Source organism: Ixodes scapularis, unplaced genomic scaffold (genome assembly GCF_016920785.2).
Source record: "Ixodes scapularis isolate PalLabHiFi unplaced genomic scaffold, ASM1692078v2 PGA_scaffold8__174_contigs__length_109621045, whole genome shotgun sequence".
NCBI classification, from domain to species: Eukaryota; Metazoa; Arthropoda; class Arachnida; order Ixodida; family Ixodidae; genus Ixodes; species Ixodes scapularis.
In genome coordinates this window covers 64,080,965-64,095,954 of record NW_024609883.1, presented here as the reverse complement: position 1 = coordinate 64,095,954, position 14,990 = coordinate 64,080,965, and the positions used below count along the sequence as shown (strand labels likewise).

At 47.0% G+C, this 14,990-nt stretch overlaps 1 protein-coding gene across 7 annotated transcripts in view; it reads right to left on the bottom strand.

Annotated features, from left to right (window-relative positions):
* LOC8038157 (TBC1 domain family member 25) overlaps positions 1-14,990 on the bottom strand; it is a 119,303-nt gene that overhangs the window by 15,483 nt on the left and 88,830 nt on the right. For 5 of the 7 annotated variants that reach the window (XM_040498756.2, XM_029976341.4, XM_029976338.3 and 2 more), the window contains exon 2: positions 4,093-4,202. In XM_040498756.2, coding sequence (XP_040354690.2) covers positions 4,093-4,202 — 110 coding nt within the window. The remainder of the gene's footprint in view (positions 1-4,092; positions 4,203-14,990) is intronic. The other 2 variants (XM_029976340.3, XM_042286889.1) reach the window with 1 other exon arrangement.

Here is a 14,990-nt window from a genome sequence, read left to right as displayed (position 1 = left end):
GGATGGCGCTTAAAAATGAAAGTAACTAAATGCAATAAAAAATTGGTAATTAAAACCAAAAAAATGTTGTTTTTTATATATGTGTATTTATTTATTTTCGTGCATTTGGTCAGAAAGGATATTGGCGGCGACTTTGGAAGTTTTGCCGATTGTCAAAAGTCGCGACTTTGATAGCACCATATGCTTTACTCACGATTAATGTAATTCTACATAAATTTCTCGCATCAGCTAGAATATTTTCATATATTTTAGATTATTTTTTATAACTTAGTAGTTAAAAATGCTGCAATTTGCACCAGTGATGATAATTAACACACTTTTGAATGTTATAGTTGTTCGCGCTTTTGAAATTAGATCATAAGAAACAAATTTTATTAGAGCTTGAAAAATTACATATTCAAATATCTTAATTTTAATATTATTATTCTTAATACAAATGACGGCAATGTATGCCCCCAATTACCGCCGCAATCACAAGAATACGCCATTTAACCAAAATAGTATTTACAGAAAGGTATCATCTTGTTTTCTTTTTAGCACATGAAAAACTGATATCGTTATCCATAGAGACAAGCAGTCAAACAATGAATGCAATATAGAGTCCTATGAGTCATGCGTTGCTTTACAAAACACATACTTCAGCTCTCTGGGTGGGATTGCGTCTTTGCGTTTCTGTAGTGAGAACAGCGCTTCTTAATTTATACGTTTTGTGAACATAATGTAAAAATGGGATTTACTCAGTTATTCTTATGCTAGGAATAATATTAAAGCAATTAGTCATCTAAATACCCAAAAACCCACTGAAAGGCTCGCAGTTTATTATTTCACATCACAATTATCTGAGCAAGAAAAGGTAGCGAAAACGCACAAATATTAGCAATGATTTTTTTTCAACGATTACAATAGTTTGTTACCTCTAAAGTGTATCGAAGACCCTGTCTTTAAAGGGTCAATGAAATCTCCAAAATATTTTGAAGAGCCTGAATCGAACACGTATGTCAAAAAATAAAGTTTCCGCGAACAACTTTAACTAAATAATTACGATGTAAGACACGTCTTGAAGTATGGAAGAATCCGAAATTAAGACCTCTACTGAGAAATTAAATTCAAAATTGAGTTTAGGTTCGGCTTCCTTTCTGAATCAAAACGTGCCTCTTGGCGTAAATATTACGCTAAACAGCGCTTTTGTTTTCAGGATAAGGAGGGAAAATGCGCACATAACACCCTAGCTTCCTCGTATAAGCAGGAATATTTGTGCCGCTCAGTGAAGCCAGCACACTAAACAGGCTCAGCAGAGGCACGCATCTCCGACACCTATATTTAGTTGGAGTCGTCGCGAATAGGCCTGGAGCTCTCAAGTTGAAGCAGCGCCCGTCGCGAGCAAACTCTAACATTTTTGAGGTCGCGTTTCAATTGCGCCTTTGTGTATATGCCCGCTCACGTTGCTAAAAGCGCTAAAAAAAAAAAAAAAAAAAAAAAAACGCATGAGGGAAAACAATACAAGAAACAGCTGAAATGAATGCATCCTTATAGCGCTTCGATAAGACGCTAAGGCCACGAGTCGAGGCTCTGTTACGCTTCGACGTCGAGTAGCGATTGCGGCTTAGTGCAGAGCACACGTATACTGATTGGTCGCAAATCTCGAGTTCCTGGCCGTCGGCTAATGAAAGGCCCGTACGTTCCGCGCTACGCCACGTTCGCTGCGCACAGCGTCATAGTATAACAGTGCCTTTATACTTCCAACGTTTTCCGTTAATTTCATTTTGCTTTTGTTTACGCCCATGAATAGACGCCAGACGAGACGCCAGACGCCAGACGCCTGCGTTCCGCGTTAGAACGCGTTCGAAGAGCCTAGTAAAGACAGAGGCTGCTAGCTTTACTATACCCCCTGATCGTTCCAACAGGAGCACGCCGTCCTGACGTTTCCCGCAAGGTCTAGTCTCCAATACTCTCTCACTTTCTCGGTGCAAAGTGAAACTGACGACGCTTGAAGGGTGGAAGTCGCGGGCGTCTTCTTTTCTTTTGAGGAACGCTGACGCACATGATGGAGTTAAAAGAGCGTTCGTGCTGCGCTCCGTTATCGAGGGGTCGAGAAAGTGACAGTGGTGCGAGCATTGTAGTCTATCTGACTCGAGGCTCCGGCTGGGCGATGCAGTCGCGCGTGCGGTATCGCTCGGCAAACAGGACCGCCCGCGTCCACACCGCGCACAATAAGGCTTTTAATCGCCGGAGGGGGTCGACGCGCACGCAGAGCTCGTCTTATCGCTGAGCTCGGCTTTGCCGTCGCTTCGGTCGAGCGGGCCTGTTGCGCCCCGATACGCACACCGCGCTTCCGATTCAATAACGTTCAACCGAGACTCTTCCTGCTTCTTAGTGAGCCCAAATCTGCCTGTTTCAGAAAGGATACGAAGTGTGACGTCCTAAGTGGTAGAGTTTTTTTTTTTTAATCTTTATGTGGGTCATCCTCTGGCCGCTTTTTTTATTGCAGTTTATTGCAATAAATGCTACTACTACTAATAACAAGTAACAATGATAATGATAAACATACCGTCTTTAGAGTAAACATCGTTCCCATATTAAAACGATTTATACGATGCTTATTTTAGACTTTCCAGACTGTTTTTAAATGATAAAACTACACAAATACGGTCCCGGCGGTTGAGTTATACAGCCAGAGGAACATAATATAAGGAGATAATCGTCACGATCACTCAACTGATGAACTCATGTTTGTTAACTCGCTTTTTAATTGGTGCAGATAAACATGTCGTTTCAATTACAGACTTGCTGAGAATAGTCGGAACCTACTAAATCAGTCTATTTGAGAAAGACTCGGAGCTAGTGGGATGGTGCGCTAAACTTACCCCTGGTGCAACGCGAGGCCTCGGGTGTGAGAACGCGTCCGCGCGTGTCCTCGTCGCTGGTTTTGCGCCCGTTGTTGCACGAGGCGTTACTTTATAGCGCACTGCCCCAAATCTTGCTAAAATTGACTGATTTAGTAGTTTCCGATGACGCTCAGTACGTTTCTAATTGAGACATCTTTATTTTTACTACTTCAAAGGTTCACGAACAAATCCGAGTTAATTACTTGACTTATCGCGACAAATAGCCCGTATGCCGCGCTGGGGTTAACAAAGCAGGCGGTCGCCGACTTGCAGCCATTGTTACTGTCCAGCTGTTCCCGTCATCGCAGCGATTGGACACCGAGGCATTGATTGTGTCACGACGCCAAACTGAGTGCTCACGCCACGCTCGTGTCCAATTAACGAGCCGCATTCAAATAACCTCACACCATCGCCATATAGATTACGTCAACGCAGCGAAGCCCCTGTGCTACGCCGTCAAGTTTTGCGTGGAAGGGACTGAAATCGTTAAAGTCCGCTTTTATCCTCGTCCAATAGCTTAGTGCTACAACTCTGTCAAAGCTAGTTGCGCGAAGGTATACGAATAAGACGTAAAAGGAAGCCGTATGCTCTTATCAGTGAAAACTATACGCTTGCCTTGGATGCGGACGCCCTCCCAGCCTCCCTCTATACACTCCGCAGTTTAGTGAGCCTCAAGTAGCGTGTGTATCGAAGAAAAGGGCTCTGTGAAGACCCCGCGTTTCCGGCGTTCGCATTTAATTCAATGCCGATAGTACCTCGATCGTGTAGAAACGTCTAGTGAGCAAGGGGGCTAGATTGAGCCTGGGGGGCTATGTTGCACGTTTTGGACTCCCAGGAGACTAGGGAGAAAGAAGTGACGTCAACAACGCAGCAAATGCAGATTGGATGTTGATTTTGTTTTCTTTTGTCAACATCCAATCTGCGTTTGCTATAGTCGTTGACGTCATTTCCTTCTTCCAAGTCTCCTGGGAGTCCAAAAAGCACAACATAGCACCCCTAGTCGTGTGTAGTGTTTAAACAGACCACAAAAAATGCTGCGCACGACAAAAAAAAAAGTGTCATGGAGATTTGGGATCAGAGGAAAACCTGCTGTACAGCAAATGCCGCGACCGCAGAAGATGATGTCTTGTTTTGCCCAGCCATTTAGCGGGATGAAGTGTTGGCATATTTAAATCCGCGGGGGTGAGAGCGGCGTCAGAGTACTCACCCTCGGATGTCGAAGGCCCTGGCCAGCAGGTTCTGGAGCACCTCGAACGAAGTGATCTGCGGGTCGAGGCTGAAGCGCCGGTGCTCGGGGCTCTGGTTGCCTTCGCACTTCTGGAACGGAAATGGGGACCCGAATGTAGCCCGACGTCAGACTAAACTACAGACTTCGCTTCGACACTCCCATTTTACACCAAGTCCGAGCGTTTCTGACAGTACAATCAACCATAGCCTCCTTTATACTCCCAGAAGTTCGACGACGGAGCAATAGAGTGCCCGGTCGCAGATTTGGAGCGAAAGGATCTGGTAGCACAGAGCATCGAAGAGCCATTTCTCTGGGAACCTGGACGTCAGCGGACAGCCTTTGAAGCGGTGAGAACCCGAAACATTTGTTCGCTCGGCAGAAGTGTGCTTCGGCGTCTCGCCGCAGCGGGGCGCCAGTCATGTGGCTCTCCTCTCATCCGTTGTCTGTCGCTCCAGCTTTTCCATTTCGGCAGCCGCTTCTCGTGGCGGTCTGCCAGGCTGTGCCAGTATATAGGAGGCTATGGATCAACGTACCAGGCGGGAATGGAACCCCGACCACATATAATTATTAAACGAATGTCTTTTGAGCACGTCACGACTTCTCACCGTAAGCTGAAATGCCATTTGGCGCGGAAGCTCTGCGGGGCATCAGCTCTGCGTCCAGCAGATGGCGAGTTGACAACATTCTTAGGAGGTGTTTGGCATTTCGTGAAGCCCAGATAAAAGTGAATGCTGATTAAAAGCGTGGCCGCGAGAATCGACACTTATTGTCGTCGTTATCGGGTGAGAGATGAGTGAGCTGCTCAACGTTGATTGGTTAATTAACGAGGAGGTCGCGTGATTAAACGAGTAGGCGAGGGGGAGTGAGGTAGGCGTGGAAGACCAGCCCGGTCACCTGTGCGCACTGAGGGAGATGAGCCAACACCATCTATAGACAGAAGGCCTGCGCATACGTCCTCACTGTCAGATCGATCGAGGCGTGAGATTGGGCAGGAGTGCTGCGTCAGTGTTCGGCTGGGGCTCGTGCCCAATCAGCGCGTCGAAGGTCTGGCTCGGGCACAATAGCCGAGTTAGCGCGATCCGACTCTGATGACGTTTCACAGAGGGAGAGGAGACCACGCGGAGGCCTTCTGTCCTGGTGGTGTTGGATGAGCTCTAGAGCAACGGTTCTCAACCATCGATGTTTCCCTGTTACCCCTTATGGATTGGCGGAGATGATGGAGGACCTTGTTCGTGGTGAGGGAAGGGGAAAGGTATATGTTAAATATAATATTAATTGAATAAAGAGATATAACTAAGGGCTAGTGGGAAGTAAACCTCGCTTATTGACATATACACGAGAAAACTGGCTCGAGAGCTGAAACATTTCTTGACTTGAAAAAAGGCAACTTTCGATTGCCAGGCTTGATCGATGAGGCAGGGCTTCGCGGACCCCTGAAATGCCTTCGCGGACCCTAAAGGGTCCGCGGACCCCCATTGGAGAACCACTGCTCATAGAGTATGGAAGGCACTGGAAGATCGCGGGGTTTATCAGCCCGATTGGCGGTGGTATCGCTTTTGTTCGAGGAGCAACTATCGAGTGTACACAGTGTACGCGTTAAACTATCTAATGAAGAGTGCCATGAACGTAAGCGTCTGGAAACTCACGAGGATCGCTAAACTTTTGTGATGCAGAAACAAACGTATCCAACACGATTGCCTCGCAATTTGTCATATTTTTATTGCCATTTCGCTTTTCCACCAACATCGCTTTACTCCTCCGCCGTCCGCGGTTGGTTGAGACGGTGATTCGCAACTTTCAGCAATGGCTGCTGTGTGAGAATCGCGCTATACCTAGAGCCTCCTGGATGGTCGGCATCCGAACAAGGAAGTTTCCTTACACCTTCCCGACGTGGAAGTATACGAGGCACGGCTCTTATGTATGTCGCTCGTATTTCACAAAGCGAAACCCAAACTCGTATACTGCCGTTCTATACGACGATCATTCAGATGACCGCCATTTTAATCGAAACCATATAGAACGGCCCCCTACGCACCGAGTGCACACTGCTTACAAACGAGCCCGCGTTTGCCCACACCGGGCGTGGGTCCTGCGCGGAAACCAGATTCGCGCGAGGTGAAGCTTCTGCGCATGCGCAGTGCCGACAGCAGCGCCTCCGAAGTGGCGGACGTCAGAACCCACAAAGACGTGACAAGCGCCGTCGCCCGTTTGGAGCCGCCTGATTGGCTCTGTCAGATAGCGTAACGTTGCGGCTGCGCTCGGAGTTAGAACGGGAACCGAGTAGAGACACCCTTACTGCCCTCATCACTCGGTCGAAAAAGGCTTAGTCACTGGACCGTGGATGCTGTTAGTGGGAGACAATAGACCGATCTCGCCCAGCGTTCGGCGTATGCGTGACGCCGCCATAACTTTAGTTCGCAGGAGGCAGGCAGCAGTGCACAAGGCGGCTTGTGCTGCCTCATGCTGCACACGCGCAGAGCTCCAGCGAGGTTGTCGCACGTGCAGAAAGACTAAAGCTCCTTTAGGGTGCCTACATGTCTGTCTGTCCGGAAAAATGGCTGAGATGTCACCACTCAAGCAAAAGCGCGCGTGTGTATGTAGGCACTCTAAGCTCCTTCGATGCATTGCGGCACCGGTGGGAGGAACCATATGTTTGTCTTTTCAGACACACTGCGCAAGCTATCGCCCGTTGGATCTTTAATGGGGAAATCGGCCGCCCTTGAATGCAATTAAGGGATTTTTAGGATGCTTAGAGCCCGTAGATTGAGTTACGACAATAACTAGACGATCTCACTATCCACTTAAGTGCCCTCCTTAACATCCATCTATCCATTCATTTAGCGTGCGCGGCGTCTCATATTTCGTGAAAGGGATAGCTCCCGCACACGCTCAGAATGCTTCCCACAGTCCAGTAGACAAAGATAACGGCGCGCAGAAGGCGATTACTAGAAAGGTCTATACAGCTGATAGTTTATCATTCACATCCATTATTTCCCATTTAACTACCACTAAAGCTTTATGAAGGCAAAATTATAGGAACCTCTTACGGGCCTTTCTCGTTCGTGTGGATCTCGCCGCATGACATCAGAACGTAACGTGACATCGATTCTCACGCTAAATTTAGAGGGGAAATTGCCGTAGCGTCACGTGATATCACGTCACGGTATGGTGTCATGTGACATCACAGTGTCACGGGATGTCGTACCGTTAGGTTACGTCACGTGAGACGCTGCACCTTACGTGCTGACTTTATCCGTACCATTAAGATTTAAAATTTCCTCGATTTAGCTTGACGTAATCCCCGCTTCTCAGAGGAAATATGCGTTCTTGTTTTCAATGTCACAAGCTGGCTGTGAAGTCGGCGCCACACTGCTTATGCCCGTGTCCCACTAGAGCGACAGAGAGAAACAAAAGAAAGCGACGAGCCTCAAACCCATGCAGCATGCTCGCGATGGTCCCTTTGGCAGGCGTTTAGTCGTTCGGTGCTCGTGAAGTAAGCACGAGTGATTGCAAGTTTGTCAAAGATACCCTCGCGTGCACGATGCTCGTGTTTGAGCATAGCCTTTGAGGGGCTTTGTAGAATAAAGGCTTCATTTTATAAAGCCTCTCAAATCGCGAAAGACTGGTTTGAGCCTTGTCGCTGTCGTTTGTTTCTTTCTGTCGCTCTAGAGGGACACGGGTGTCACAAAAGAAAATTTACATGGTCTTTTTTACCGCAAGAATAAACCAGGCATCGCCCGAACGCTCATTCTCCGCCCAAAGGTAGAGCTAGAGGTCACAACCAGATGCCAGAGTTTCAGCCCGATCCGATAACTTCATCAAAAGTTATAAGTTATTTTCTGAAAATTTCAATGGGAAAATGGAGCCCATTTTCGCTCGTTTTCGGTTTCTGGTGCCATAGAGCCCCATGTGTTTGAAAACTCGGCGGTACTCCGACCGCCGGGCTACGTCATCAAGTTTTGTGAAGGAGAGATTGAATGAAAACGCTCGCCTTGGCCCTTGATGTTACACCGCAACAAAGGAGTTTCTCGGCCAGTGGCGTTGCGTGCGAAAATCCTTGAGTCCCACTAATGCCAGTAAGCTCGTGTAAAATGAAAAACATTCCAATTGAATATCGTTGCACCGCCCCTTTAAGCCAAAAAAGCGACCCTCCGTGTTCGCAAAAATTTAGTGTTAAAAAAAATTATGTAGGAATCACGACATTTTTGCAGACCGACATGACGGAAGCAAAAAAGGCAAAAAGAAAGTTGTCTCATCAGATTGTCACGCTCATTTTTTTGCCTTCTGATACGTATCCATTCAGCCACGTCTCGTGTCAGATTTGCTCGTTTCACTCTCTTAAAACTCACTTTTTTTAAATATAACAAGTGACGCTTTAAATAGCGCACCTTCATGTCATTCTTGTCCATTTTCTTAAATACAAAAGTGATCGTCAAACCTGTGGCGAGAGGTCGAGAGGGCAATTTTAATTTATCTTTCAGGCAATCGCCTGGAAGTTACGAGGCATAAAATACTATCAAGATCAATTGGGTGGCTAGTTGGTTGAACATGGTTTAAAAATGGCAAATGACTAAGAAGAGAAGAAGGGGACAGGACAGAACGCTTACTTACAACTGTCAATTTAATAGAACATCTAGAGAAAGACAAGGTGAAAGTGAAAAAGGAAAAAAAGAAAGATAAAAATAGATTCACTGCTGCTACTGCCACACGGACATGGCAAATGCAATTCAGGGCGAATCACATTCGGGCGCCGAGTGACATTACATTTCAAGCCCCTGCTACACGTACGTTTCGAATATCATTTTGCGCCATGATGATGATAGCGCCTGCTCTCTGAAGAAAACTAATTGTAAAGCTTTTATAAGCTAAACACGTTTGTTCAAGGTTATGATCCCTAAAAAGGGTCTATAGATAGTTTTAAACACATTTTGCAGTCAATTACTTCATGTTTTTTTTTTTTTTGCGTTTCCGCTGTAATTCATTTATTGGTGACGCTCTAGTTGCTCTAGCCACAATAAGCCAAAGCCAGAAGCTGACCAAAGCGAAAAGAGAATTATTAGAGCCTCCGGTCGTTCTATGTGACCATCAACCTTGGATCTCCTTGCCAAGGGTCCCAAGTATTCTCCGAATATTCCAACTACAAGAGTCCACCAACTAACTTCAGTCCATTCTGTTGCGACTCACATTCCAGAACAAGACCGGCAAGCTTTTCTTGATGCTGGAGTCCGATCCGCCTGCGCCCATCCTCTTCCACCTACGGGCAAAGTTCCGATCCGGGCTACAGTCGAAGAATTGCAAAGTCACCTGAAACTACTCGAATCAGATAAAACAGGTGTCGTTTTCATCTTAGATAAAGGTTCCTATGGGCAGAAAAGAATTTTGATACTCTAAAGACTAGGGGTGCTATGTTGCGCTTTTTGCACTCCCGGGAGACTTGGAAGAGGGAAGTGACGTCAACGACACAGCAAATGCAGATTGGATGTTGACAGAAGAAAACGAAATCAACACCCAATCTGCGTTTGCTGTATCGTTGACGTCACTTCCCTCTCCCTAGTCTCCGGGGAGTGCAAAAAGCGCAACATAGCCCCCTAGGCCTTCAGGCTCTCTCCGTTCAAAGGCAAAGCAACTTTGCTGCTCCTTTAATCTCCCGGCTCTTAAAGGGCTCCTTCTAAGCAATATCTAACTTGTTTTTCACGGCAAAAACCCATAAAGAAGGAGTTCCCTTAAGAAGCATCATTTCAGAAAAGGGATGTTGGCAGACGCCTTTTGGTCTTTTTCTGCAAAAGCATCTGTCATCGATCAGTCTCAACCAACCTTTCCGAGTTGCCAACTCCACAGAACTTGTATCTCGACTTCATGACCTCCATTCTACTCCCGAGGCCCTTACCATGTCGTTAGACATCGAGGAATTATATTACCGATTACATCCCGCATTTCTTATGGATTCTGTATCAAGTGCCATCCACGAACATGGCCCATGCGACTTTCAGAACTCATCTGGGGTATCTGAACGGGGTTTCATAGACCTTTTGGCCCTATATCTAAAGTCAGCACTCGTCAAACATGGAAAGGAAATTCTCAGGCAAAAGAAAGGTGTCTGCATAGGCCTTGCCCCGGTCCTCAGCGAAATATTTCTTCTGTATGTGGATCGGGAGATTGAAGCACGCCTTGAGGAGTTGACACTTGTCTTCCATGTTTTTCGTTACGTGGATGATTATTTAGTTATTCACCCGATCTCAGTTTCTTCTAATTCTGTAGTTCAAGCCTTTACTTCTTCGTCCTCAGGCCTGAATTTCACAAGGGAAGACAGTTCAGGCGATGGTCTCCAGTATGTCGATCTTCGTCTCCATCTTCTTCCGACCGGCATTTGTTGGGCCTTCCAACAACGACCTCGGAAACCTATTCTTCCATTGTGCAGTTCCCATTCTAAACTGGTAAAACATGGAATCATTCGGTCTCTCCTTCAATCTTCTCGCACCAAATCCTGTTCTCACTTTGCAAGCTTAAGCATTGCAAAACAACAAGAACGTCTCCTCAAAGCTGGTTATCTGCAAGGTCTACTGAGCACCATTCTTGTTCAGTTAATTCTAGCCACCCAAAGGCCCCGTGCTCCACGTAGTAAGTCTTCACATGTTATCTGCATTCCATATGTGCACAACTCGGCGCACAGACTGAAGGGAATTGCAGCGCGCTTCAACACTTCAGTTGTCTTCTCGTGCAAGTTGCGCCTGTGCGGGCGAGTGAACAATAACGAATCCTTCAAAAGGTGTTCCATCAAACATGCCAATCAAACCGTTCCCTGTGAAGAGGGGGTAGTATACTCCATCCCTTTCTCATGTGGTGACCGATACATTGGACAGACAGGGCGTTGCCTAAACACCCGCCTACGAGAGCACGTCCTCAAGGTCTCCCGTGCTTCGAGCGACTCTTTTCACCCAATAGTTGTGCATCAACGCCTCTGCACGAACTGTGAAGCCCGGTTCCAGGACACCAGCACGATTGGCAGACACGAGAACAAGCTCGGCCGAGAGATCATTGAAGCATACAAGGTAACCGGTGACGATCACAACATCGCTGCTCCTTCTCTCGCGTTGTCCAGAGTTAAGATGAACTATCTGAAGCCAGAGCTGGATTAGTCAAAGGGCCCTCTATCAGAATTTGTAAATAGTTATTCTTTTTTCTTTCTTTCTGAATTTCTTTATCTTCTAGTGCAGGGGTGGCTAGGCAGACCAGGCCTAAGAGCCGCAAACGAAACCACAAAACTTCGAAGAGCCAGAGGGGGGGGGGGGGGGGGGGGGGGCAAGTTAAAATAATTTTTCAGAGTCTGACTGTACGTACAGTCAGACTGTACGTACAGTATGGAGGTACAACGCACAGTACGTATGAAGGTACAAGGTTGCCAAACCGCGAGCCGTACTTCATTCTGCCTGAAATCACTTTTTTTTTTTCCTGGGGAAATGCGGGAAAGGGGGGAGGGGTCCTCTTACGAGGGATCCGCGAGCCACACTTGGATCAGCAAAGACCCGCATGCGGCTCGCGAGCCGCGGTTTGGCCACCCCTGTTCTAGTGTATTGGAGGTGATTTTGTGTTTTTTTCCGGGCGTATATAAATAAAATATTTTCCGTATCTTCCTCTTTAGTCTCAAACGTTAGGAGGGAGATAGTACTATTGAAGGAGACATCAGCAAATGTGTGTTGCTAGTTGACAGAACTGTGCTGTCGGTCCTTGTCCCTAAGTGTTTTTATTCTTTCTTTGACTCTTGTATTTTCACCAACACGCTCTTTGATCTTTGTCGAAAGGAAATGGCGCCTGTACAGTCGCGAGTGTCGGCCCTTGCACCGGAGGACGGTAAGCGGGTGCGACGGTTAATGAGCGCCCTCATTTATTTACGCGCCAAGCACCGTGCCGAGCAGCAGAGGCTCGAAGCCGAAGCTGAGGACGCTCACTCTCGCGTTCGTGAAATCGAAGAGCAGCTGCTCTCGAACTCCGAGGCTCTGGCTGCTGCTTTCGCTGCGCACCGCCCCGTGCACCGATGGGCGCTGGCGGTACCCAAGAAACCAGAGCTGGTTTCTTGCGGCGCTTGCGGCTCCATCGGAAGAAAGTTGGAAGTTCGAACAAAACGTAACAAAACCAAGAAGAAACGCGAAAAACATGGCGACGCAGGCGAAGTGGCCGTGTCTACTGGGTTAAAGAGTAGCCGCTTGCAATTATGTGACAAGCCGCGCTTCAAATCTAGTATAAAAGAATGCATATATAAAAACAAACCCAAATAAATAACTTTTAGTTCGGGTATACTTTGATTAACGTAATCACATTGGTGTTCTTTTTACTTGGGGCCTGGGGTAGAGGCTACACATTTGGCCCGTGACCGAAGGCGAACGAGTTCCGTCGAGCCCCTTCGGTGGCACATGACCTTTGCAGCGAATGCCCTTCGTGCAGGCCGTGTAGCATCAGTCGAATTACATTTGGGGCTAATGTCATTCGTTGTAAATGGCATTCGAGTTGCCCGTGTGGCACGGGTATTTGACCAACGTTACTGTAGGGTCTTTCGTTTTCGAACCTTATATTAAAAAAAAGAAAAAAATTGGGGGCCGGGGGGGGGGGGGGGGGGGGAGGGGGGGAGAGCGGAATTGAGCGCTTTGTTTTAAGTTGGCAATGGGGAAAAAATAACGGTTTTCAAGTGCAATTAATGTTCTTTCAGTATATATTTAGACATAAACGTGTAAAATTATCAATAAAGAGTTTTGATAAACTTAAGTAAGATGAATATTTTCTTAAAGAACACGTGATATAAGGGTTCACACGGTCTTTTCGATTTTAAAGTAAGAAGTGCTTTTTCACGCTACCCCCGACCCAAAAACTTTTGTCAGTCTGTCCACGCATTTCCCGGTAAATTTAGCGGGGAAATTGATATCACGAGCTAAATCCTCAGCTAAACTTAGCTGGCAGATTGATGTCACGTGACCTGACGTCACTGGACATACAGACCAATTCAGTTTCCACGCTAAACTTGGCAGGAAAGTGGCGCCACGTGATGTCATATGACGTCAAGGGACCCACAGTAATCCCCTTCATTTTCGCGGCCCCCATTTTTCGCGAATCCATCACAGAGGACATAATCGCGGCCGCTAAATTTCGCGAATTCCAGACGCCTGCATTAAAACTTTAAGGACCTTGGGGAAATTAACGGCACGGGACCTTCAGGTCAGCTTAGTTTCCCCGCTAAATTTAGCGGGAAAATATAAATCACGTGACACACCAATTCCGTATAATGCATTTCAGGCATTAGAGAACTTCAAAGGCAAAGGTCGCTGCCAATTTTTTATAAAGCCTCGTTGCTTACGCAATCAGCTGCATGCGCGGCCTCTCTGGCTCCATCTTAGGACCTGTCAGGTTTCTGAACACATCTGACCTGAGAGCTCCCAAACAATGTCGTCTGCTGCTCCTGTTAAATCAAAGTTGCTCATTTTTTTTTTATGCGCTAGTCGAAACGAAAGAAGTTCAAAGAATAATTCGCAGTGGACATAGAACCTCCATTCTTTGGCTCGATCTGTCCCTGCAGTTCAATAAGGTCAACATGATCTAGAATCTTTTCCGAGGTCTGGAGCAAGCGTACTTGTACCTACCAAATCTTTGTTTGGCAGATAATATCTGCGGAGCAGAGCGATTTGGAAAGCGGTGAAATTTATTTTCTAAAATTAATTCAAGTTAAAATCGAGTTTGTTTGTCGTTTTCCACGCCTAATTCGGGTCACGCGATATCAAGATAAACCTTGGAAGCGGCTAATTCGTCCTTCGGCATATATCGTCCAGGTGTGTTCGTTTATCTCACGCAGTTTTCCTATCTGATAGCTTTCGAAGAAGAAAAAAAGAGCGGACGGCAGCTGTTAACGTAGCCGTATACCTAACCCAACTATAATCGCTCAGTGATAAGTGACGAGCAAACAACAATGTGTATATCTATAAGAGCCGTAAAAAAAATATATATATATATAATTCTGAAGGGTTTGTCCGCGTGCACACGTCACACACGTCACATAATCGGAGCCGATCTTTGGAAGGAAGCCGAAAGATACGAAGCCTGCACTTCCTGGACCCATTCTTCGACTGCAGTGGATAGCGACAGATATATAGGCTAACGATCGGAGAACATTCTGACTTCTCTACGCGTCGATAACCAGCACCCGGAAACGAGAAGCTGTGCTATGCACCTTTGCCGCGTTTATCATCACCCGCGCAAAGCATGCCGGCTTCATGCACTGGGCCGGGGAAAACACCACTTGGAATATTAAAGGGATACTTCTACGAAATTTGAAATATACCTGTCGTGTTCAGAAATATAGGTTGAATGTGTTCCACAATATCGATAAATGACAGTCGCACGTTTCTATTTTGAGCGGATAGCTGTATTTATCGTTATAACGGCCCACACTGGCAAACGCTCGGAGAGCAGCCAGCGGAGAGAACGCCCCCATCCGCCGCAATCGTGACGTCATTTGTCTCGGGACTCTGCGAGCTATCCAAGCCAATCCGTGTCACGCTTTCCGCGCGTCGCTTTCCGCGCGCGCTTTCCGCGCGTCTCCAAGGTCACGTGACATTCACGTGGTTTTGGATAGGCTCCGATGGCTCGTAGGACCCGCTGTCGTACTCCACATAAGTTGAATATGAAGGAAAGATTTACAGACAAAAGAAGGGAGTATGTATAGGCTCAGTGGCGTACCAACTTGTTTTTGAATGGGGGGCAAACCAAAACCCTCCCTCTCTCCCTTCCCTTCCCTTCCCTCCCCTCCCCACCTCGCCCCCGCCCCCGCACCCCCCCCCCCCCCCCCACCCTCCCCCCCCCAATGGCCGGGGCGGTCCCTTGGTATGCCTCTGGCA